Source organism: Mus caroli, unplaced genomic scaffold, assembly GCF_978045245.1.
Source record: "Mus caroli unplaced genomic scaffold, Mus_caroli_1 scaffold_7, whole genome shotgun sequence".
Lineage (NCBI taxonomy): Eukaryota > Metazoa > Chordata > Mammalia > Rodentia > Muridae > Mus > Mus caroli.
In genome coordinates, this window is record NW_028227262.1 from 91930233 (window position 1) to 91955235 (window position 25003).

General features: G+C 42.5%; 1 protein-coding gene across 4 annotated transcripts in view; it reads left to right on the forward strand.

Annotated features, from left to right (window-relative positions):
- The first annotated feature begins 258 nt into the window (after positions 1-258).
- Positions 259-25003, forward strand: part of Nt5c3a (5'-nucleotidase, cytosolic IIIA) — a 42057-nt gene continuing 17312 nt past the window's right edge. Inside the window, exon 1 of one of the 4 annotated variants that reach the window (XM_021164608.2) lies at positions 259-505. In XM_021164608.2, coding sequence (XP_021020267.1) covers positions 368-505 — 138 coding nt within the window. In that variant the 5' untranslated portion in view covers positions 259-367. Of the gene's footprint in view, positions 506-21652; positions 22122-25003 lie in introns of those variants that run through there. The other 3 variants (XM_029478557.2, XM_021164609.3, XM_029478558.2) reach the window with 3 other exon arrangements.

Here is a 25003-nt window from a genome sequence, read left to right on the forward strand (position 1 = left end):
GATGTTTCTGGGGCCGTCTTATTGTGGACTATAGGCACAGCCTAGCATCCGGGTCACCAGGATTCTGGGTTACAGATGCACTACTTGCATTCAGTAGCTAATTACAATTGTTTCCTTCCGGGTCCTTGCGGCGTTTCCTGAAGTCAGGGTCAGAGGAAGTCCCGCCCCCACTATAGGGGCGGGGTTCCGGACGCGGACCTCTTAGTCTCCGCCCCGTCATCCCCGCCCCACACCTCTTCTGGGCGGGGCCTCCTCGGTTTCCCCCGCGCGGGGCGGGGCTCCGGGGAAGTGTGCGGCTTGCGGCCGCGCCCCTGGGCTCGTACCCGCGGATCCCGGGCTTCCGCGCCGAGAGCACGCGGGCCTGTCAATGGACCGCGCGGCCGTGGCGCGAGTGGGCGCGGTGGCGAGCGCCAGTGTGTGCGCGGTGGTGGCAGGCGTGGTGCTGGCCCAGTACATATTCACCTTGAAGAGAAAAACGGGCCGCAAGACCAAGATCATCGAAATGGTGAGTGCGGGAGCAGAGGCTCGCGCGCGAGCAGCCCAAGTGGCGTGGGCCGGCCGCGGCCCTGCGAGGGCAGCCTGCACGCGTGCTGATGCTTGACAGCGTGTTTTTCAAAGAGTGGAGAGAATAGATGCTCGGAGATAACTACCTCTTGCTGCAAAACCCGTTTCTCCAGAGCTAATCTCCGGTTGGCACCCGCCTCCAAGACGTGCAGCTAATCCGATAGTCTCTTGTCCAGGAGTCGGTTGGTTGGTTGGTTTATTTTTTGTTTGTTTTGCATCATCGGGGCTGCCTTGGCTTACGTTATGAAAAGAGCATTTTCCTTGTTTTTTTAGAAATGCCAGTATTGAAACAGCTCGATTATTTGAATGTTCTTCCTTGTTTTATGTTCCAAGAAGTATTCATGTGTCAGTCCCCCAAAACTCTTTCCTAAATCCTAGAAATGTACTTTTAAGAGTTAATTGCAGTCTCGTTAAAATTGTTTGTCTCAAGAATTCCATTTGAGGTTTGTTTTAAGGTGATTTGTTGATCCCAGAATGCATGTTTCATTTAGGGTTGTTTTGATGTTACTGTTGTTCCATCTGACTTGAGCATGGTAAGTGTGACTTATTTACTGGAGTACAAGTGAGCATCCAGAACTAAAATATAAAGTTGAGAAGCTATTTCTATTGTAACTAATATTTTAAGTGAATTCCTTTAATCCTGGGTTATTTTCTTTATATACCTCTGGTTGCAAACATTTTGTGTGAAAAGTTTTGCCTCCCTCCCTGTCTAGCGAATTTCCATGGCTTTATTTTGTTCCATACTCAAATTTTATAATTTTCCATCAGTGGGAAAAAGCTGATTTCGCTGTCTTTCTGTATGTACTTAAACAGTGGGCTGATTTTTCCACGAAATCTTAAGGAAGAGCTTTACTTTCATTGTCTAAAGTACTAAGGGACCAAGAATGCCAATTTGTTTTTGTTTGTACTGTACAAGTCAGTCTTTATATGCATTGTTTTAAATTAGCTGTATGTGTCACACCCCCTAATAGTTTTTTCAGTAGAAGATGTAAAAGAGTTAGATATTTTTACTTTTATAGTTTTAGCTGATTGTTCCTTTAGATGGGAGAAATATTTGGATGACCTGAAATATATATTCCGGCCCTTGTTCTCTCTCTTTATAATAGTCATGTTTGTGGAGTCCTCTGTGCCTGTCTCCACCCTCTTCCTTCATAGAATGTGTACAAACCCAAGGATACCCACTGAACATCGCTGTTCTGATTACAGATGATATATAACTACCTAACCAAGGTAGGCTAGGGAAAGAAATGACACCAGTTGCGTTCTGGGTGATGGTGTTTCTCTTGCCTCAGCCATCTCAGTGCAGGATTACATTCCTGAGTTACCGTGGCCATCAGGACATTTTTAATTGAATGACATTAGGGATTTGCTAGTGAGCTATGCATGCCATAGTGGAAATGTCCAGTAATGTGGCAAACTAGAAGCCCAGAGAAAACCAATCAAAAGGTACACTAGAAGTAGTCAGAGAGATAAGACAAGCCATTTAGTGAAGTTGGCTGGCACTTTACAATTTAATTATCCTGGTGTGTACTCCCTGAATCTGTTTTATCGTCTACCCCTACTTACACACATGCTCTATACTGGTATAGACCCCAGGGCTTTACACCTGCTAGACAACCATACCTGCTTCGTCCGTGCCCTCCTAGCCCATCCCCTTTTAAGGCAGGGTCTTTCTGTAGTGAGAAATCTGGAGTTTTGGTTTCTTTAAAAAACATAGAAATACTATAAAAATATGTTTTCATTGTAATCCCAAGTGTGAGCTATGGGGCTGGTTCAGAGTGTCCACAACAGCTGACTGTGGTTTGCCGCATGCTCTAGCAGGGGTGCGCTTTTTTCAGCTGCAGATTGTTTCTTTGATGGAGTGACTTCTGGAATTCTGGGGACTTTTCAGGGGGTATATAAATGTGAAGGCCCAGAGAGGCAGGATGGGTTTTTGGTAGGTTGTTGTTGGTTGGCTGTTGGTTGCTAGGGGTCGCTGTTTGTTAAATATTTGGCAAGAAGAAGAAATTAGATATCCTGATGGTGAAGATCAAACTTGCCCCTAGGAACTCGACGCCCCTAATCAGCAGGATGCAGTCTAAGAATAACTTGCCCCCCTTCTGGCCCCTGACTTCATTCTGGGATCTCTTTCCTTTCCTCTCTACCCTTTTTTTCTCTCTTATCTGATGTTAGGGAGTAAGGGTAGAAGAAAAAGGATGGAGAAGGGTGAAAAAGAGAAGAGCCCACAAAGTATCCAGGAATAGCTACATCTTTCTGAGTTGTGTATCCATACCTTGAATTCGCCATCCTTCCTGTGTTAGGATGACAGCCATGTGCCACCACAATCAGCTCCAGATTTCTCTTTATCGCATCTACAGTCTCTTAAGATTGCTGATTAATTTGTCATAATCAAACCCTTTCTCTAAGCGTTTTTATTTTAGAACAATATGGATTTACCGTAGTATGAACGAGTGCTCTCATATATCACACACCAGTTTCCCTTGTCATTAACATCTTGTATGACTCATTTGTATTGATACATTATTAAATGCACCGCCACCCTTTTCAGATTTTCTTCACCTTTACTTATGTCCCAGGAGTCTCTCTTGGGTATCACAACACACTTAGTCATCCTGGCTCCTTATCTTACCCCACTCTGGTCCAGAGATTAAACCCAGGGCCTCTTCACAAGTGTTCTACCCCTGACTCACACTCCCAGCCTCCTTATCTCGTCTTCACTGGGTATGTTCTCAGACTTCACTTGTTTGAAGTTGTGGTGTTTTGTTGAATGACCTTGGTTGCATTTATCAGGAGCTTTTCTCGGAGGATGACTAGTGTGAAGTGTTACTTTCATCACACAGCAAGGGTGCACGCTGTCATCCTAACCTCTAACGTGTAAGCTCTGCTTGAGGAATATTTGTCAGCATTCTCCACGGTCAGTTATTTTCCGTCTCCTCCTCCATCCTGTGCCCTTTGGAATGAAGTAAGCGCAAGAAGTTTGCCTTTACAGTACGGAGTTACAGTTCAGTGCTTGCGGTTAAAGTGACTACAAGAACTGTTTGGGATTATTCTGTTCTGGAAGCTTGTCTGTCCTCCCTTATTTACGTATCAGTACGGGCTCATAGATATTTATCTTATATTTGGAGTCATAGTTCAGTACTACTTTATCTGTTGCTAATATTGTTCCCATCTGACCAGAGAGCTCTGTTGATTGGGTCTATGTCTTTGTCACATTCTCATTGAGTTAATAAATGTTTTCCAGCTGAAAAGAAAATCCTGGCTGCCCAGGACATGCTGTGTCAAGAGTGAGCAAGGCTAGACTCCGTGTTTGGATTGTTTTGGTTTGCAACAGGATCTTGTTCTATTGCTTATACCAGGCTCAGACCCCTGGACTGAACTGACCCTCCAACCCTATCTTCTCAGTTAGCTAGGACTTAGTGTGTGCAGTATTACCTGGCACAGAGGTTTTACAGATTACAGCTCATGTGTCACATCCTGCCTCAAGCCTCTATTTAGAACTGTACTACTAGTGACCTAAAAGGGTTTGAGGTTTTTCAGTGGTGGTAGTGGTGGGTGGGGGTTTTTGTTTTGCTTTGTTTTGTTTTGTTTTAGGCAGAGGGAGGTTACCTGATTCTTAAAAATCAAATGAAAGGTCAGCAAGATATCCCAGTGAGTAGAGCTGCCTGGTGTGAGGCTTGCCAACCTGGATTTGATATCCAGAGCACATGCGTGGTGGGGAGATAACACCAACTTGCAGGTTATCTGTGATCTCCACATGCTCGGCCCTGGCACCCTCCTCCCCAAAACAAAATTAAATAATAGATGTAATTAAAATGTTGTAACAATTCAATTTTGAGGCAGTTTAAAATTATATCAGTTTCAATGGTCCTTAGATTTGTTGACTTTATTGAAACAGGGACTTTCTCGTTGTGTAGCTCAGGCTGGCCAGGAACTCGAGAGTCCTCCAGCCTCAGCCTCCAGAATTACAAGATTGCTCTATCATGCCCAGATTTCCGGATTCGTTGTGAATTTCTCCATTATCAGAGTTGTTTCTTGCAACAGTGTTGAGTCATTGAGATAAGGTGAGTTATTTCCTGTTGCTTGACACACAAACAACTTGACAAGAGTTCAGGTGCCACCATATCATATATCTCTGTGAAAAAACATTTTCAAAGCAGTATGTAAAAATATTAATATGTGTTAACATTACAAAGGAACATATATAATCGATTTTTAGTTTTCCTATACTGGGGATTTAACCTACTGCATGCTAGGTAACCCTTTACAAATCCATTTACATTTTTATTTGGAGATTGAGTCTCAATAAGTTGCCAAGCCTGGCCTTGAACTTGCAGTTCTCTTGCCTTGTCTGCAGATTAGCCAGGATTACCATAGTGTGCCACTAAGCTTGTGACAGATTTTGGTGATATGAAATGGTGGGATGGCTCACTGGTTAAGAACACCACTGTGGTTCTTACAGAAGACCTGGGTTTGTTTCCCACAAGCTACGGGGTGGCTCAGTACCATCTATAACTTCAGAGTATCCAGTGCCTTCTTCTGACCTCTTCAGCCAACAGACACCTAATGTGTACAGACATACATAGAAGCATAAATATGAGTAAAATAAATAAATCCAAAACATTTCAGAGAGATGAAAACACTGAATGCTCTTGTTTGTCACCCCAAAAATAAATCCTTCTTCTAAATTCAGACATCTTACAGAGCTGGGCCATGTGTCTCTAGTTCAGGATGGCCATTCCTTGGACTAGCACTGCTCAGAATCAGCTGCTAATGGAGACTCCACTCCAGCAGCGGAGAAGACTGAGTACAGCTGGCCAAAAGTGTCCTGCAGCCAAATACACACTTTCTTGGTCTACTGTTTAAGCTTTCATGTTTGTTCAGAGTTATCAAACTGTATGTGTCTCTATAGTTTTTAAGATTAAAAAAGAAAGAAAGATTAGGGACAAAGGGGTATTCTAAGTGGGTATACAGTATCTTTTCACTGTTTAGGCATGACTACTGGATACCCTTGTGGAGAGTCCAGTAAGAGTGGGAGCCCTGGGGCCAGCAGCTCACGACCAAGCCCCTTACTTTTCAGCTTGTAAGCAGTATGGCCTTGTATAGATTACCTGCCCTCGCTACACCTGAGCAGACTCTACCTTGGAAGGTTCCTCTCTCTAAGCCAAGGATTGTTTTCCAAGTCAGAAGAATGGTACTGTTACAGACTGAGCGGGTCCTTTGTGGCATTAGGATAGGAATCCGATACAGACTAAATAAAGTTCTGTGTCTGAAGCAAAAGCAAGGTGACGGTTAGAAAAAGAAGTGAAGCCCCAAATGTAGGACTATGACCGTCCTTCAGGGGAGTGCCTCTTCAGACCACATGATCACCTGCACCACTTTCCACCTGGCTCGGGTGTGCCTGTGCTTCCTGCCTCCCCTGCAGCCTGCCTCCCCTGCAGCCTGCCTCCCCTGCAGCCTGCCTCCCCTGCAGCCTGCCTCCCCTGCAGCCACCCATAGATACTTCCCAGTGCTAATCATTGCAGCAAAGATGTAATAAGGCACTGAACTAGTTCTAGGTCTGACTTGTCCAAGACTTGAGGTCCTTGGATTGAACCTGTCAGCCAGTGCCTCCTGTTTTAACTGTTGGGAATGACAAGCAAGTAAAATGCAGGAAAAGCAAAAGACTGAAATGCATTCTTTCAAAGAAAAAAAGCTTTCCTGAGGCAGGCTTCAGCTCCCCTCCAGTTGGGAGTTTGCCAACAGTGAGGTAGGGAGGCCCTGGGTCCTCCCATTTTCTTATCATCTTGCCCAAATGTTTGTCCTTGAGCAGCCTTCCCTTACGGTTTTTCCCACGAGAAAAGAAGTGGCCTCTTAGGAACACCCTCCTACTCTCTACAGCCTTGTAGCCTTCCTTCGGTATATCTTTTCTTTAGTGTGTTTTTCTAGATTAGTAATTGTTTTATGCTTTTTTTTTTTTTTGCATTTTAAAAATTGTGAGGGAGAGGGAGAGAGTGTGTGTTAGTTACATGTTTGCAGGTGTCATACCAGCCCGACATCAACCTTGGGAGTTTTCTTCTCTTGTGCTTCACCCCCTTATTTTTTGAGGCAGGATCTCTCACTGACCCCAGAGCTATGGTTGTCGGTGGACTAGCTGAAGATTAAGTCCCCAGAAGCCGCCTCTCCTCCTCAGCACCCTCCCTATATCCCCCATGCGCCCCTACCCCACCTCCTGAGTGCTAGGATTAAAGGTATGCATCACAACACTTGGGCAACAGTACACGCTCTTGGATTTTGTGGTGTTAGTACATGGCTGTCCTTCACAGGCATGTTATCGAATTGAGAGCTTGTTCAACACCCCTATCCTGTGGCGTGGCACGGGTATTTTCTCTACAGTTAACGGTTGCCAGTAGTAAGGCATGGAAGAGAGTGGAATAGTCAATTCTCTTTTCCTTCTCTGTTCTAGGCTTGCTAGCTATTGCTTTGGACTTAAAGCGTATGACATAGAGGAAAAGGGACAACACTGAGACATTTTTAAGTTAGACAGTTCTTATTTGACAAATCAATTGCACTGCCTTGACGTGCACGTTTATTAGTTAGGGTTTGTCACTCTTACATATGGAGAACTGAACCCAGCGTTTACACATGGAAAGCATGTGCTCCACCACTCAGCTCTATTCCCAGCTTGATGCAAGTATTGAAAAGTGGCTGTTCCTGGGGCTCATAAGTACTTCCACAGGTGAGAGGCCCTGTCACCAAGCCTGATAACCTTAGGTCTATCCTGGGAACCACACAGTAGAAAAAGAGGCCCAGCTTTTGCTGGTTGTCCTGACCTCCACACATAATGCAGAGCGGCTTTGGTTGGTTGGTTTTGGCTTGGGAGTTTTGGTGGGATTTTCATTTGATTTTGGGGGGCAGGGGGGTGGGCAGAGATACAGAAAAGATCTCACACCATGGCTAGGCAGGTGCTGTGCTTGGAGCTATATATCTCCAGCCTGTAAACCAACTCTCCTTTCCTGTGTCTTCTGTGTGTGTAACTCATCTCCTTTGATGTCCGCCTACTCTCAACCCTTGAGTTTTTTTAACAGTGTGTGGGGAAGTTGGGGGAGGGATGGAGGGGTGAGTGTGTGCGTGTGTGTGTCTGTGTCTGTGTGTTAGTGCTGCTGTTCTCAGCACTGGGGAGTCAATATGCTAGGAAAGCATTGTACCTCTGAGCTGTACTCCGAGTCCTGGTGTTGAGCAAGAACTCTTAGAACAAGCCCTCACCTCCTCCTTACTCCACATTGAAGAAGTTAGCTTTGTTTTGGTTTTTGTTTTTTGGGTTTTTTGTCGTCATTGTTGTTGTTGTTTTGTTTGTTTGTTTGTTGTAATGAAAATGATGGCTGTGTGATCTATAGCACTTTCTGGCAGATACCTACTTAGTTTATCCATATTGGAGAAGATAATGTCTCACTGCAGAACTCAGGCTGCCCTTGGACTCAAGGTATTCGAGCCTCAGCCTCCACAGTGGTAGAAATGCAGGCCTGTGCTGATCAGTCAGCTCCAGAAATCCTTTGTCAGTAAATGTCAAAACAAGTGTGAAATCGTTTTAGAAGCTTGTCTTAAAATATACATGCCAAATCTTCAAAGTATATTGAGTGCCTAGTGAGAAGTTGACTTCTTGCCATACGTTATGAATGTGAAGAATTGATAAGCCCACTCTAGCCACTACAGCAGCTCAAAAGAGAAGAACAAGGGGTGTCGTTTGGTAATAGGGTGCATGGTGCAGAGCATGCATGATACCGGATTCCATCCCTAGTACTACAAATTAAGGGGATTGGAAAGATGGCTTAGCAGTTGAGAGCACTGATTGCTCATGCGGGTACTGGGACCCAGATTCTATTCCCAGTACCCGCATGGCAACTCTACTGGCTATAACTGCAGTTCTTGTAAGCTTCAGACCCTCACATACATAAATGCTGGGAAACACTCATACATGTTTTGTTTAAAAAAAAATCTTAAAAGAAAACAGCAATGAATGGATGTGTATGTGCTTTTCTCAGCCTGATCCAAGTGGGTAAAGGGTTATAACCCCATCTGGTGTGCATAAGCCTCATTTTTTCCATTTGCTTTATCTATTCCAATGATCAGTTATTTCATATCTTGATCTGTTTGGGTTTTTTTTTTTTCCTTACCTGTCTTGACACATTTGAGCTCTGTAAAATTCTTCTCTGCACAGGAGTTAGTTTGAAGTTCATTGCCATATTCCATGGATTAACAGGCACGTGCTTTACAAATAACTGCAGAGCAAACTTATGTACAGAGACATGTCTAACTTCTAGATCCTTGTGCTATCCTTACAGGGCATGATTTGCTTTTATCCTGAAAAATGAACCAAGATCTAATAGCTTAGCAAAAGTACGGATAGCGAGGAGGGCCAGGTGTTGTCCTAGAAACCAAGGTTTAGAAATGAACGGTTTTAAATAGACCATGTCTTCCTGTAACTTAACACCTAATGAAGTTGAAGGAGGTCCAGCTGTAACTAGATACAACAAAAGACATCACCGTGATCTCCTTTGCTTTCAGGTCCTTAGTTTTCCAAGCTGCTTATGAGGCAAGATCCCAGAGAGGAAGGGCAGGAAACCCAGTAGTAAGACAAGAGCCCAGCTGGGTTACAGGAACTCTGCCAGTAGAACAAGAGCCATGAGGGACCACTAGGACTCCCAACAATAGGGTAAAGGCCCAGTCAGGAGTAGGGGGACTTAATGGTAGAGGGCACCCCACAAAAATATCCATGTCAATTTATGTGGTGATTTAAATGAGGATGGCTCCCATAGGCTCATTTGTTTGAATGCTTGGGCCCTAGTTGGTGGAACTATGTGGGAAGGATTAGGAGGTGTGGCCTTGTTAGAGGAAGTGTGTCACTAGGGATGAGCCCCACACCATTCCCTGTTAGCTCTTTCTTTCACTCGTGAATCAGATGAAAGCTCCCTTGGCTACTGTTCTAGCAAGCCATGCCATGCCTGCCTGCCTGCCTGCTTTCTGCTGTTTTGTGTTCCTCAATGTGATGGTCATGGACTCTAACCTTTGGGAACCGTGAGCCCTAAATCAAATTCTTTCTTTTTGTAAGTTATCTTGGTCATGTTTTGTCACAGCAACAGAAAAGTAACTAAGACAGCTTACCTCTCAAGTACCAGGGTTTTACGTTGTGTGTGTGTGTTTTAGTGGGTTTCAGATGAGATGGAGGGACTTACTGAGATCCATGTGAAACTAGGTTCTTACACAAAGGAAAAGAGCTTCAGGATGAGTCAGCAGGAAACAGGAGTTGGATTTATTAAGGAAAATATAGTACATGCTTTAGATTTAAGTAGGAGTGGAAGGAGGAGATTGAGAGAGGTTTACACGTTTTAACAACAGCTGTTTACAACCTAGAACGAGGACAAAGGTGAAACAAAGTTTGAAGCTTAAGAACTATGAACTTGTTTCCCATTTCTTCTTATCTTAAAGAATTTACTTTGGCAAATGAAGGTGGTTTATGAATTACACTGCTTGAGTTTGAGGAGAGGGAAGTATTAGTAAAATTAAAGCCGGAGGTCACAGACTGTAAGAAGAGCAAACAGATCTAATTTGTGACAAACCGTGTCTTCCAGGAAATCGGAGATGACACTGGTAGCAGTATTTGAGGAGTAACTACCATAACTAGTCAAGTTTGAAGAAAATGCATTTCAAGATAAGAGATGTAAGCATATTAAACTCTGGATAGTGACCTTATCTTCATAGCCAGCTTTCTTTTGTGGAATTGTCTGAGCTTACTAGGCAAGTACCGTACCACTGAGCCACTTCCCCAGCCTCTGATATTACCTTGAGTCCCCAAATTAGCAAATATTTCAGAAATTTTTATAGCAGGCTGTGTGACTTTGTTCTCCTAAATCACACTTGTCATGCTTCCTTTGCATTATCTTCATGCCACACTCAGCCACATTTGCAACCCTAATGACAGAGGGCAATCTCTTATCTGCTGGGTTTAGAATTCCTTCATGAAACAATTGGTTTTTTCTTGTCTCTTTTGTTGTGTGGTCATCTGTGTGACACATGAGACCAGTTTTGAACCAGTTCCTAACATTTTAAATTTCTTAAAATCTCTTGACATCCTTTTACTTTCTCTGTTTGTATTAGCAACAGAACCATTGATTGAGGGTTGAAAGGCAGGCCTGTATTTCCTTAACAGAGCAATGTTTACCATCTGGCTGAGGCTCACAAAAACTGCTTACATAAATTATGGCAGCCAGAACATGGAGCATTATTTTTAAATGCAGTTCTCCCACTTGCTAGCAATTTAAGGGATGTAAATTATGTAGCCCTGTCTCATATACACAGTCTGAACCAGTAAACCTGCAAATAAGAAAAGACCAGGAATCGGAAGTTTCTGTTTGGTTGTTGTGTTTTGAAAGGCGTCTTCTTATAACTGTAGTCTAAGCTGGGTTCAACTGAACCTCCTCCCTTTGTCTCTGGGGTTCTGGACAGATATGCACCCTCAGGTCTAGCTAGTCCACTACTTAAACAATTGTGCGTGTGTCTGTGCGTGTGTGTGTGTGTGTGTGTGTGTGTGTGTGTGTTTACACATTTGCAATCACACATAAGTTCAGGTGCTTTCAAAAGCCAGGAGAGGGCCTCAGATCCCCTGGAGCTAGAGTTACAGGCAGTTGTAAGCTGCCTAGCATAGGTGCAGGGAACTGAGTCCAGTTCCTCTGGAAGAGCACCTAACTGCTGAACCATCTCTTCCGCTGCCAGATTTTCAGTATTTTACCTTTTGATACAACTGTGAATGGGATTGTTTTCCTGATTTCTTTCTTAGCATGTTTGTTATTTGTCTCTAGAAGGGCGACTGATTTTTGGGTGTTAATTTTGTATACCCTTATTCTACCAAAAGTGTTTATCTGTGCTAAGAGTTTTCTGACAGGGCCTTTGTAGCTTTTATACATGGAATCATATCCCCTGTAAATAAGGATACTTTGACTACTTTCTTTCCTATCTGTACCTCTTTTATTTCCTTCTTTTGTCCAAACTAAGACTTAAAGCACTGTATTTAATAAGAGTGGAGAAAGTAGACACCCTTGTCTTAGTGCTAACTGTAGTGGAAATGCTTTGAGTTTTTCCTTTGTTTGGTATTAGGTTGGCTGTAGATGTTTTGTATTTAGCCTTTATTGTGCTGAGATGTTTATTCTGTTCCTAGTCTCTTCAGCAGGATGGAGTGATAATCATTCTTTTGAATTCCTTCTTTAAGATTATGTCAACTTTACTCTTGTTGGAGGATGTACTTTGTGATTGGTAACTTTTAAGAATTATGCTACTTTGATTTTTTTTAATGTTTCTTATGTTTTTGAATTGGGACTTGTACCTCTGGAGTTCAGGCATTAGTTGTATTCTCTCTCTCTCTCTCTCTCTCTCTGTCTCTGTCTCTATCTCTCCTTCCTTCCTTCCTTTCCTCCATCCCTCCCTCCATCCCTCCCTACCCCCTCTCTTTCTCTCTCTTATCACCCGAATTCTTTGTTGAAAGGATTTATACCATTCAAAGGGGACCAGGTTATAAATGGGTTGTAGTTTTGGTAACTTCATACTCATATCCTTAGTGCTGGGCTAGGCTGCATTTCTAGCAGAATGTAGAAGAGTTGTTCTCTTTGGTCCACATCCTCACTAGCATTTGTTGCTTTTGTAATGACTGCCATTCTGATGGGGGGTTGAGGGTGGGGATCTTAGTTAGGGTTTTACTGCTATGAACAGACACCATGACCAAGGCAAGTCTTACAAAGGACAACATTTAATTGGAGCTGGCTTAGAGGTTCAGTCCATCAAGGTGGGAACAGGACAGCATCTAGGCAGGCATGATGCTGGCAGAGCTGAGAGTTCTACATCTTCATCTGAAGGCTGCTAGTGCAAGACTGACTTCCAGACAGCTAGGGTGAGGGTCTTAAGCCCACACCCACAGTGACACACCCATTCCAACCAGGTCACACCTACTCCAACAAGGCCACACCTCCTAATAGTGCCACTCCCCGAGCCAGGCATATACAGACCGTCACACTGGGGTAAGATGGAATCACAATATAGTTTTCGTTCACATTCTCTGATAAGTGTAGTGGTTAATTTGCTGAAGAGTCTGTGTGTGCTTTTTTTAAAAATAGGTAATTAATAAAATCCAGAATGAATTTAAAATCATTAAACTGATGTTTTTCTCTTTTTCTGAGCACACACCAAATTAGGGAGCAGAATTTAAAGGCAAGTTTCGTGTCTGGGACTGTAGCTCGATTGGAGAGCATTTGCCTGGCATGCAAGAAGCCCTGGGTTCAGTCCCATTACCACATAAGCCAGCTGTTGTGGCACACACTTGTAATCCTGTCAGCACTCAGTGGCTCTGAAGGGGCAGAGTTGCAAGCCCATCACTATCTGTATGAAATACATCACTATCTCTGAAAATGGGAGGGAGGGGTGGGGAGGGAGGGAGAGGGAGAGAGAGAACAGAGAGCTTCAACTTCTAAAGCTGTATAAAATCTCCACAAAGGCTTGGCTTTAATTTTCATAGTAGTTGAAATATTTCCTATATAGTTTTGTGCAAAATCCTTTTCTTATTTACCTTTTCTTGCTATAAAAGTAGTTTAAGCATAAAAATCATTATTTTTACATAATACATAAAAGAACTTTTATTTTAAATTTTGGTTGTGCTGGGAATTGAATTCTGGTCCTGGCGTGTGCTAAGCAAGTAATCTACCATAGAACATTTCCCCCCATAATTATCCGATTTTTATCATTATTAATTATTTATTCGTTACTTTATTTTGAAAGGTCTTGCTATACAGCCACATGACCTCAAATTTGTGATTCTCCTGTCTTAGTCTCCTGAGGGCTGTTCTTTATTTTTCAGACAGGTATTTGCGCTGTATCCCATACTATTCTAAAAATCACTGTATAGACAGGGCTGGCCTCAAACTTGCAATCCTGGTAGACTGAGAATCATTTGGGGCCTTTAAAGCTGGTTAATCTGCTACTAAATTTGAATTGGGATGTGGGTATTTCTTCTGTTATAGTTATTTTTCTTATCCAAAGAATTCTGTCCTTCAAGAGGAGACTTACTAGACATATTGTACAAGCTTTCGGGTGAACAAGAGACTTTATCGAGATTAGGTTGGTGCCTCATGCGCATCCTAGTACTTAGGAGGCTGAAGCAGGATAATTTTTACAATCTCTAGACTACTCTGGGATATATAATGCATCAGCTACTGCATGAGATACTGCCTCAGTGCAAAAAAGAAGAGGGGGGAGGGAAGAAGAACAAGAACCAAAGCAATATAACCAAAACAGAAGGAAGGGTCACGATGACATAGGTGACAGAGAGCTAGATTGTGTATGGTTCATGAAAGGGACCCTTCTTACCTGTGTACGGTGTCAGGGAGCTGGGCTGTGGTTCATTGGCCATTTAACAGTTTGTGATGTGTCTCAGAAAGGTGACTACTGGTCTTTCGCAGCTGGCCTGGTCCATTATGTTGAAGTTCGTGGACGTAATGAGACAGCGAGGCAAGATATTTAAACCAGAACCAAGAGAGTGAGGCGGCCCTTTCATTTTTCTGTGTCCCCTAGTTCCAAACTACACATAAAACCTCTGGCTGACATAAAAACCTAAATACATTTTCACCATGTATTTAAATGTAGCATGAGTACCTTACCTGAGAGATTGTTTTCCTCCCATTAAAGTATCAGCCATGGCCTGGCCAGTAGCACTTGAGAGGCCAAGGCAAATGGAGCTTTGTGAGTTCCAGGCTAGCCAGGGTTATTTAGTGAGTCTCTGTCTCTAAAATAAATACATTATTTAATTAAATAAGCAAACAAAAGTCATTAAATACAACAAACAAACTAAACACCTTGTATGGCTAGTCCTAGTTGTCAAGTTGACTATATCTGGAATGAACTACAATCTAGAATTGGTGGGCACACCTGTGATCCAGATCTTGAGGCTGGAAGACACCGGTTTCTGACCTAGATTAGATCTTGGCATGGAGATCTTGAGGCATAGCGGCCATGAAAAGTTTAGGCCCAGGCAATTTAGTACACACCTTTACTCTGTACCACACAGTCTAATGGAAGCCTACATAAGGACATTGGAAGCAGGAAGAGTCACTCTTCTTTAACTGCTTGCACTTACTTGCCAGCACATCTGTTAGAACCTACTTCTACAGAAGACCAGCTGAAACAACTCGCCTCGGGACTGAGCAACTACTAGATTCTTGGGTTAATTGGACTACAGACTGTAAATCATCACAATAATTTCCCTCAATATAGAGACATTCCATAAGTTCTGTGACTCTAGAGAAGCCTGACTAATACACACCCCCATCAGTCAGGAACGACTACGTGATGCAGCCTTCTGTCAGCAGGTGGCAGGCTTCTCCTGCTGCAGTAGGCTGCTTTCCAATGTTGCTGCACTATTTGTGTTGCTGGATAGGTACTTAATTTTTTTTCCCTTGGTGTACATTCGTTGTCTGAACGTTATGTGCTCTCTCTCTCTCTCTCTCTCTCTCTCTCTCTCTCTCTCTCTCTCTCCCCTCTTTAAGACAGGATTTTACTATGTAGCTTTAGCCTTGTACGCTCAGAGATCTGCCTGCTCTTGCCTCCTGAGTTCTGGAGCTGAGAGTATGAGCTGCCATGCCTGGCAGACTATGTACTCTCATGTAAACCCTCAGAGTTACCTTAACATTAAGCTATAAATTTTAAACAAGTATGACAACACCCAGATGTGGTAGACTTGGCTGTCATCTTGTCATTTTGTTTTATATGCTGTTTGCCTTCTCTACCTTCCTTTTTTTTTAATCTACTAGAGTACAAAAGATACAGAATCATCTTGCAGTTGATGAGGGGTTGCATAATCTGTTGGTAAGTTCCTTCTTGTAAGTAGGTGGAAGTAGATACCGCAGCCTGAAACATCCTCTGTACTCGTGGAGTCTTCTCTACCTTGTCACATCACATTGTCTTATTCATATTTCTCCACATGCCCCTCTAATTGAGAATTTAGGTTGGAGACAGCATTAAGAGCACCATAATCTAAGCAGCTGTGGCACGCCCTCCTGTAGTTCAAAGTACATGGAGCCTAAGATACAGGATTACTGAGCCTATTGAAAAAACAATAAATGTCATTTTATTTTTGAAATACCACTTTTAAAGGTTTATTTATGTGCATCACTGTTACTTATAAATATGAATATTTTGCCTGCATGTGTGTGCCTGATGCCTAGAGAGATCAGAGGAGGACACCAGATGCCCTGGAACTGGAGTTACAGATGGTTGTGAGCTGCCACACGAGTGCTGGGAACAGAACCCAAGTCCTCTGCGGCAGTAGCCAGTGAGGTTAACCACTGAGCCATTTCTCCAGCCCTCACATCACAATATTCTTATACACAGCTTCCTCGGGAACAGCTATCAGCACACCAAGGTGAAGGTCTATCTTGTCAAACTGTTAGAATTCTAAAAGAACAACTGATTCACTTGATGGATTCTTATAGAAGCACATGGGAACCACTTGAGAACTCTTAAGCTTTGTCACATGCAGAAATGTAAAACTGAAATGCCCTGACAGTAGTTAGAAGAACAAGAAGGAAAAGAAAGACTAGAATCAGATATGGTATAAGGCACACCATAATCCCAGCACTTGGGAAGCTATGGAAAGAGGATAGTAAATTTGGGGCAGGCCCAGGGCTATATAGTGAAACCCTGTCAGAAAGAAAGAGGGTGCAGGGGTCTGCAGGTGAGCGGGACACACTACAGTGGGACTGGAGCTGGAAAGCCCTAGAAGTTGAAACCGAATCTCTGGTTTGGGGAATGGACTTGGGACCAAGTACACACTACATTATTTGCCTAACTCATAAAATGCTCCGCCTGGAATTATTAGCACGACTGTCTGTGAAGCTGACTCTAGCAGTCTGAAACTTTGATAATTACTGCATCCAGGTAATGCTGGTGACACTCACTACAGAAAAATCGGAAGAAGGTTAAGTCACCTGCAAATTCCTGTCTTTCATCTCTGATCACTTATTGATACTGACTTGCTTGTATTGGCTGTTACAGCATACAGTCTAGTTTGTTACTAGCGCATTTTAGATTTTAGGATCTATGAGAGAAATTAGTCATGTTTCTTTTTCTATTTTGGTCTTGTGACAGTCTCACTATGTAGCCCATACTAGCCTGTAAATTCAAAGGTCCTTCTGTCTCAGTCTCCTGTTACAGGCTTGAATTGTCTTTGTGTTAGGAATCATCCCATGACCTCCTGCATACAAACTAAAGCACATGGTTTTCCACTGAGCAGTCCTGTAGCCAATCAGTCATGCTTCTTGTGTATTGGTGCACTTGAAAATCTTGCTGTGTGCTGGACTGTCTCTCTTTCTGTTCTCTGTTTAAGTGTATCAGATAGAATGAACCAATTAGGAAAACCTCACTTTACCACTTTGATTTAATGTGCCCTATACAAAATAGCAATCTGTAATAACAGTGTTTCTTTTGAGCAGAGAACAAACTGTATGTTCTGCAAAGTCCAAGATACAAAAACATCTTCATCTTGTTCCGTTCCAGGCACAGAGATCCCGCTACAATAGGATGGAAGTAACAGTTAGAGTGATGCAAATCTTGATATACCAGGACATGGCACATTTAGCATGAAGCATGGAAGACTTTTTAAATAAGAGGAAAATTGTAGGCTGCTAAAGAATGTGTTTGAGTTTCTCAAAGGAAGTTTGAAATCTCAAGCCACTTAGTTGAGGTTTGGGGAAAGGTTTTAATATCTGTTGGGGTGGAGCCCACAGGCCCTCCCCATATCAGACCAACCAGCTTACCAAGTAGACTGGGCTGGCTGGTCACCAAGATCCAGGGATTACAAGCCTGTGTCAACCATACCCAGTTTTTTAAATGGGTGTTCTAGGGACTGAACTCAGGCCCTTGTATTTTTCAGGGCTGACCAAGTCCTAAGAAACTTTTTCGTGGCAAACTATGAAAAGTTCTGAATAGTTACTCAAACATACAAGTAGATATCACCTTCTCCATTGATAAAGATAGCAGACATCTATTACAGTGTCAGAGTGGGAGAAAATAACCTGGCAGATATCCTGGCCCCTGTAGTTCTGTCCTTTGGCATTGCAATTCCTCATCTAGTGCCTGCCGTTAGAAGGGACGTGGGTGGTTTCAGCCAGGCCAGCCACAGTGCAGAGATGAAAGTCCACTCCACTGCTGAGGACCCGCCTCTGTGACTTTCAGCTTCTTTCTAGCCCTTCTCAGAAAACAATGAAAAATCTATTTGAAACAAAACTGGTTTTGTGTTGCTTGTTTTGTGGTTGGTTCTGAGATTCAAACTCAGGGCTTCATGAATGCAAGACCACTGACTTACATCCCTTGCCCCCAAAAGTGTTTGTTATTCAGTAATTTTTTTGTACATATTGTTTGTACATACAATGTATTTTGATCATTTTTCTCCACCAACTCCTCCAAGATCCTCTCTACTTCCCTACATACTAAACTGTGTTCTTACTCACTGTCAGCTGGATTCTCCCTGTCTCCTTCTTCCCATTTCTCTATCCATCTCCAAAGAAAAAGGAAAAAACTCACAGGAACATCAAAACAAACAAGCAGAAGACCACCAGTAATATCCCAAAACAAGAAAAAGTCCACAAAAATATCATTGATTTTGTGTGTGTGTGTGTGTGTGTGTGTGTGTGTGTATTGGCCAGCTGCTCCTAAGCACATGCCCTGCCCTGAAGTATCATGATACACCCAGTGACACACCGTTGGAGAAAATTGATTTTTCCCCTTGTCAATTGCAAATAGCTTCTTGGTTAGGGGTGAGACCTTTTCTGGCTTGAACCTGTGCAAGTCTTATGTGTGCTGCTAGCCTATATGTGCTCATATGTGCGTCAGTCCTGTTGGAAGTATCTAGAAGTGGAGCCATTAATTCAGTACTTTCGGTGGCATTACTGTTTTGTGTTTATGCTTCTTGTATGTGCCTGTGTGTGCTATGTGTGTTTGAGTGGCTACAAGCACTTGTCATGGTGTGGAGATCAGAGAACAACTGTGAGATTTGGGATTTGATTTGTTTTGAGTCTCAGGGATGGAACTTGGGTTGTCAGACTTTATATCTGTTGAGCCCTCTGACGAGGCAAGCATTCTTGGGAATATATTTTTCAAGCACTCTAAGCATATATATATATATATGTAATTGCCTGCAGTGACACAGGTGTGTGTACATGATTGCCTGCAGTGGCACAGGTGTGTGTACATGATTGAGTGCCTATAGTGGCACAAAATGATTTTAAAAACAACCTTGCTGCTTTGGTCCATAAGTGACATAATGGGAAGTGGCTTAGTTTCTCCAGATCCCACATTGCTTTGCTGTAAAGAGGGAAGGTGTATTGAGTTCTCTCAAGCTAACCTTATTGCACTAGAGTGCCCATCAAGGGCATTCGTGTGTTTCAGGACTGACAGTGCAGAAGCCCTGAACAAATACTGCTCAGGCTTTGATAAATCTAAGTCCCTCAAGGAGGGATTTTTATTTTTATGTTTTAGACAAGATTTTGGTATGTGGCCTTTGTGGTCTGAAGCATGCAACTCCTCTGCCTTCTCCTTGGAGAACTGGCTGTGCTCTGAAGCACCTGGCTCCACTTCAGGTCCTTGTATGTTACTGGCCAGAATACTCTTCAGCTTTTCTGATCATGGACAAAATTAATGTCACTTGCTGCTGACATTCACATTTAAACACTGTTTATTTTCCCACTCAGGCTATGAAGGAAGGCTGTTAGTGCTGCCATGAATCCTATCATGTGTCCTATTTGAGGCTCCCTGTGCTTTTACCCTGAATCTATTGCTGCTACTTAGCAGCTGTATGCCTTTACTCCCTTAGGTAATCTAAGAATGGTGGCATATGTGGCATATGTTATACAGGGTGCTAGGGATATAGGCTGAGGAAAGCCTACATACTTAGAATTTAGTAAAATGTATTTATTTGTTCATGTCATTTAGTTACTTTTTTTTTTTTTTTTACTTCTTGGAATTAAATCAGGGAGTCATAAGTTCTGTACAGTCCCTCTGTGTACTGAGCCACAGTCCCTCTGTGTACTGAGCCACACCCACATCAGAAGCTAGTGAAGTTTAGCCACGTACAACATTTTATTTTATTGTTTTTAAGGCTGGCTGTTGCCTGATCTGGGACAGTGGCCCTCCTGTTCCTTCCTCCCAAGTCCTGGGATTATAGGCTTGACTCACCAGGTACAGCACCATTCATTTCTAAGAGCTTCATATGTCTGTATCTCATGTGTATCACAGTGCGTTCACCTCTCTGACACTGTTTTGTTGTTTGTGGTACTTGGAGTAGAGCCCAGAGCTCTGTACATGCTAACTAGCCTGCCTCTCAGCTTCACCCCCACCCCACCTGTCCTCCGTTCTGAAGTTTTATGTTTTGTTACTGTTCCTTGTTCTGTTTGTTTGCTTTTAAGGCAGTATCTCATTTAGCCTGGGCCTGCCTCCGACTCTTCCTAATCCCCTGCCTGACTCCACCTCCCAAGTGCTGGATTACAGGCATTCATCACTCTGTCCATCTTTCTCCTAAGCTAAAAATCAGCTAGGTGTTGTCATGGATGCCCACAGTGTCTTAGTGTTACAAGCAAATCTGCAGTCTATATGTTTGCAACTATATCTTTATGTACAATCATATTTCCTTAGGGTATGTTACTAGACACTAAGTGGTATTTCAAAGGAGTGTTTATATCTGCAGCTTTTGGTAATATTTCTAAATATTCTTCTAAGAAGGTGTGGAAGTGTTACTCCAGAACTGCTTTGTTAAAAGAGGTCATTCAGGGCAGATTAGTACTCGTTGTTTGCTGTCCTTGAATTCCCATCAGTAATTAGATATAATAGGTCTTCCTCTTAAGATATGTTTTGCTAATGAGCCTTATTAAGTCTTATTATAAAAAGATAGTGCCTGGGGCTGGAGAGATGGCTCAGTGGATAAAGCACTTGCCATATAAGACAGGAATGAGGATTCCTAGCACCCATGTGAATGCCAGTTAGGTGTGGTGTCCTGCCTGACACCCCAGTAACAAGGAGGCAGATAGCAGGGACGCCCAGGTCAAGCTGGATAGCTTGCCTCATGAATAGGCAAGCTGTGGGCTTAAATGAGAGAGTGTCTTACTGTTATGGAGGAGACCTCTGGCCTACACAAGCCCCCACCACTACCACCACACATGTGAATGTGCACCCAGCCAGCAGGGGGTGAGGAGGGTGGTGGTGGCAGTCTAGCCAGTGCTGTATAGTGAGACCTTGTATTCTGTCACCGCCCTCTCCTGCCCAAGGCAGCCCAAGAGCTCCTATGGTAATGTGGACGTGAGGTGGACAGGTCTGGCTACTGGAGGCTGTGGAGGCAGGATGATCACTTGAGCCCAGCCTGAGCAATCTGTTGTGAGCCTTTCTCTGAAAAAAAGGACTTGCTACTTCACAAAGTTTAATTAGTAAAATATAGCCTGGCGTTAGATCTCTCTGAACACAGTAGAGAGAGCCAATAGAAAAATTTATTTACATGTAAACTGCTTAACCATGGCCCTGATGATAAAATTCCCGGAGCCCGAGTGCCACCTTATCTAGCAGGCCCTGGTGCAGTGTTAGCATACTGCCATCCTGCTGCTCAGTTTAAATGCTAGCCTGCTTCTGCTTTTAAATAAAAACATTTTATCTCATTACCTTCTTTATTAATAACAACAGCAGAAACTTTCATGATGTGTTACCAAGGCTGGCCCCAATAGACTAAATGATTCACCTGCCTCAGATCCTTAGTGGCTGAGACTACAAATGGACACTGTTATACCTGCATATTACAGTTTTATTCTGGTCTTCAATTTTTGGCATGGTTTTATTAAAATTTACCAAAAGCGGCTGGAAAATATAAATAAAATGTAAAAGTCTCCTTCAGTCCCACTGGAGTAAAATTTGCATAATACAAGAGGTACCATTTTAGTCACCGTTTGGTGACACTAAATACATGTGCATTACTGCGCACCCATTACCGCCACACGCCACCCATAGGACAGTTTTTATTTAAAAATTGGAACTTTGCCCAATTGAGCAACAACAGCCTCCTATCTGCCTCTCCCGGCTCCAGCAACCAAACTTCATCTTTTCACTTTGTCTTGAAGTAGAGCATCCACCAGAGGACTGCACATATCACAAGTGCAGCGCAGCCCGTCAGCAACAGGAAAGGAGTGGTCTAAAAGTTACCCTCAGAGTTCCTTCTCAGATTGCAGAGCGGTTGCTGGGCTGAGCTACCTGCCCTTAGCAGGCATGTTTTCCCAGCTGGTTAAATTCTGTAAACTGAATGGTATCAAGCTGAGAGAGCCAGCAAGGCTGCCACCCATAGCATAATAAAGCACTGTTCTGAGTGCGTCACCAGGGCTGTTTGCATAAGGCTTAGTCAAGGCTTTGGGAACCGCCCTCCTTGCACCTTGTGCTATATTAGTGCTTCTCAGACAGGAAGAATTTTCTTTTGCTGGTGCTGCCGTACGCGCGTAGCTTGTCCGGTTACCTTCAGAGTAAGTTCCAGAAGCCATGAGTTTCTTGTATATAACTTGCTGTGGTTCTCGTTTGGTTCTCTCTCTTATTGAAACTTTAGCCATTTTAAAAATGCAGAGTAGGAAATATAAGTAGACAAATCTAATGTAGAGAAATGTAAAATTATTTGTTGTTTGCAAAGGTGTTAAGTGTGTAAAACTTTCAAATATCTTAGCTCAAAAACTACATTTTATGTAGTCTGGTTTTAGAGATTTCTTATTCAGACATGTGGGTGTTAGGCAAAACCAAAGTACTCTCAGAAGAGTAACATACTCAGTTGCTATGTGACTTAGTTCTGCAAAGAGCCACGTGAGTTTATTATTGCTGGTAATCAAGATTAATATTCATGCCTGTGACCTTACCCAGGGTATTATAGACTGCAGTTACACTGGTACATTTTATGAATTGATGAAAGCTAGGTTTCTAATGTAACAATTTGCATATTGAAAGTTAAGATTCAGACCTGTAAGGACTGGGGATATAGTTCAGTGGTAGAGTATCTGTTTAATATGTATAATCCTAGGTTAAATACCCGGAACCTCCAAAAACACATCCTTAGAACACAGAACATATGTGTTACAGTAAAATCTACAATACTGTGGCCATGTCTTTTTTTTTTTTTTTTTTTTTTGACAGGGTCTTACAGTGTGTGCTGACTTCTAACCTACTAAGAGCTTCCTACAGGGTACCACCATGCCTGGCTCTGCATCACATTTAAATAATTACATTTTCCAAGTTTCATATAGCTTCTTTTAAAAATTTGACCATACAACAGACTATTGTATTAGCAGCTTGCTTAGCTTTACTGGATACTGACACTACCTTTGCTGTTGTTCTAGGAGAAAGGACAGGACAGAAAATGCTCAGAGTATGTTCAGGGTCAGCAATGCAGTTTCTATGTGCCTTGGTTTAATGTCTTGAAAAATGCTATTGGTATTAGAACCAATGTGGGTAGAAGGCTGGAGAATTACATTCTGAGCTTACAAACTATTTGTTTTCACAATTATACATAAAACTCAACTGTTGTTTTCCTGTTTAAGAAAATGGGCATAAATTGCCCATTCCTGAAATAGACAGCTTTTGAATTTATTTTTTCCATGTTTCCTCCCACATCTTCAGCTGTTCAGTTTCAGTTTTGTTTATTCTCTGTATCGAGAATGTTTCACTTTCCAGTTTGTGTATATTTATTTCTGTCTGGGGAGAAGTATTTAAATGCAACACAGAAATTATTACAGTCCTCCATTAAAAGTAAATTTATAATTTTATTTCTATTTGATAATCACCCTAAGAAATTTGACATCTTAATATACTGAACTTAAAGACAAATAGTACTGGTTTGCTGAGAGAGGTAAAATAAATACCGATGAATTTAACGAGGACAGTTAATGCTGTTGCCAGAGTCCTTCCCATATTAAAGTGAGATATATGTTTTCTCATGTAAGATACACAGTTCAGCACACAAAGTTTCATTTCTTAATCACTGTGATTTTCATGGTTCTGCAAGTATCAAAATTAAAGAAGAGTCACAACTTAAAAGCTGTGTTAATCAATTTATTTTTTTTCTACATTCCTGTAAGTCAAAGTGAAGCTAGTCTTTAAAAGTATCAGTCTACATGCAGATACTTTCAGGTCTGTTTCAAAGCAAGTAAATTGCTTGTGGAGACATTCCCCTTTTATTGATTTAAAAACCTAGCCGCAGAAGGACATACAGTAGCTAAAATTCGTCGAGAAGAAAGTTAAGTGAAGGTCTTACCTCTCGCTTCCTTCTTTAGCCTTGTTCTACACAAGCTCAGGTTAACACCGTTAGAAGCCTTGAGCTCATCCTGAAAGGATACAGAGTAATTGGTTTCTAGTGTGCAAATTTTTCTAGTCCATACTTCAAGATCCCAGATTTAAAGGCTTTAAACCTCCGCAGAGTTCATAGTTCAAGGGTAGAGCTTTCTATTTTTGAATGTGTCTTCTGACTTGATGTGTTAGTCCAGCAGCTCTTCTCTTGAAGTGTCTGCCACAGCTGACATTGGCAGAACAAGCTAGAACTTTGTATACACCAGGTATAGGCTTACAAGACTGGTGGTTAAAAATACTCTGCTCTGATATTCAGTATCTTCTTTCAGATAGTCCCAGAGTGCTGGCATCTATTCCTGTGTGTGTGTGTGTGTGTGTGTGTGTGTGTGTGTGTGTGTACTTTTGTGGCAGTACAGGTCTGAAAGTGAGGTTTGGGCCTGCAGTTCCACAGTCACACAGACTAACTCTTGGTGAGTGGAAGTTACAATAGGGCCCAATGTTGAGCACTGGGAGGAAGGAAAGCTCTTGGGGTAACATTAACATAGTGTATGTGAATTACTAAAAGCAAGCAGCTGCCCGATGTGATGGTTGTTTGCCTATAACCCCAGTAATTTGAATGATAGGTAGGAGGATTGCCTCTAATTAGGAGGCAGCCAGCACTATATATCATAACCGTGTCACAGAGGAGAGGGTTGGAGGAAGAAAGCTGGCCATTGTCTAATCTTTTATTGATCCTTCTTTTGTTTGTGGTAGTTCAAGAACCATCAATATTTGAAGAGGCTATAAGACCATTTTTTACTAACACTGACTTTTTTTTTTCTTTTATTATTTTAAAGTATGTGTATAGGTGCCCTAGGAGGGCATCAGATCATCTAGAACTCTACCTGACGTGGGTGCTGGGAATGGGGCTTGGTCCTCTCCGAGAGCAGTCAGTACACCTTCTTAATGGCTGAGGCAAATCTTCAGCCGCCACTGACTTTTTCTAAATCTTTATTTCTGTTTTTTTGTCCTGCTGAATGAAGATCAAGTCAGGGCTACATTCTAGGCAAGTCTTCTACCACTGATCTACAGCTCTGTC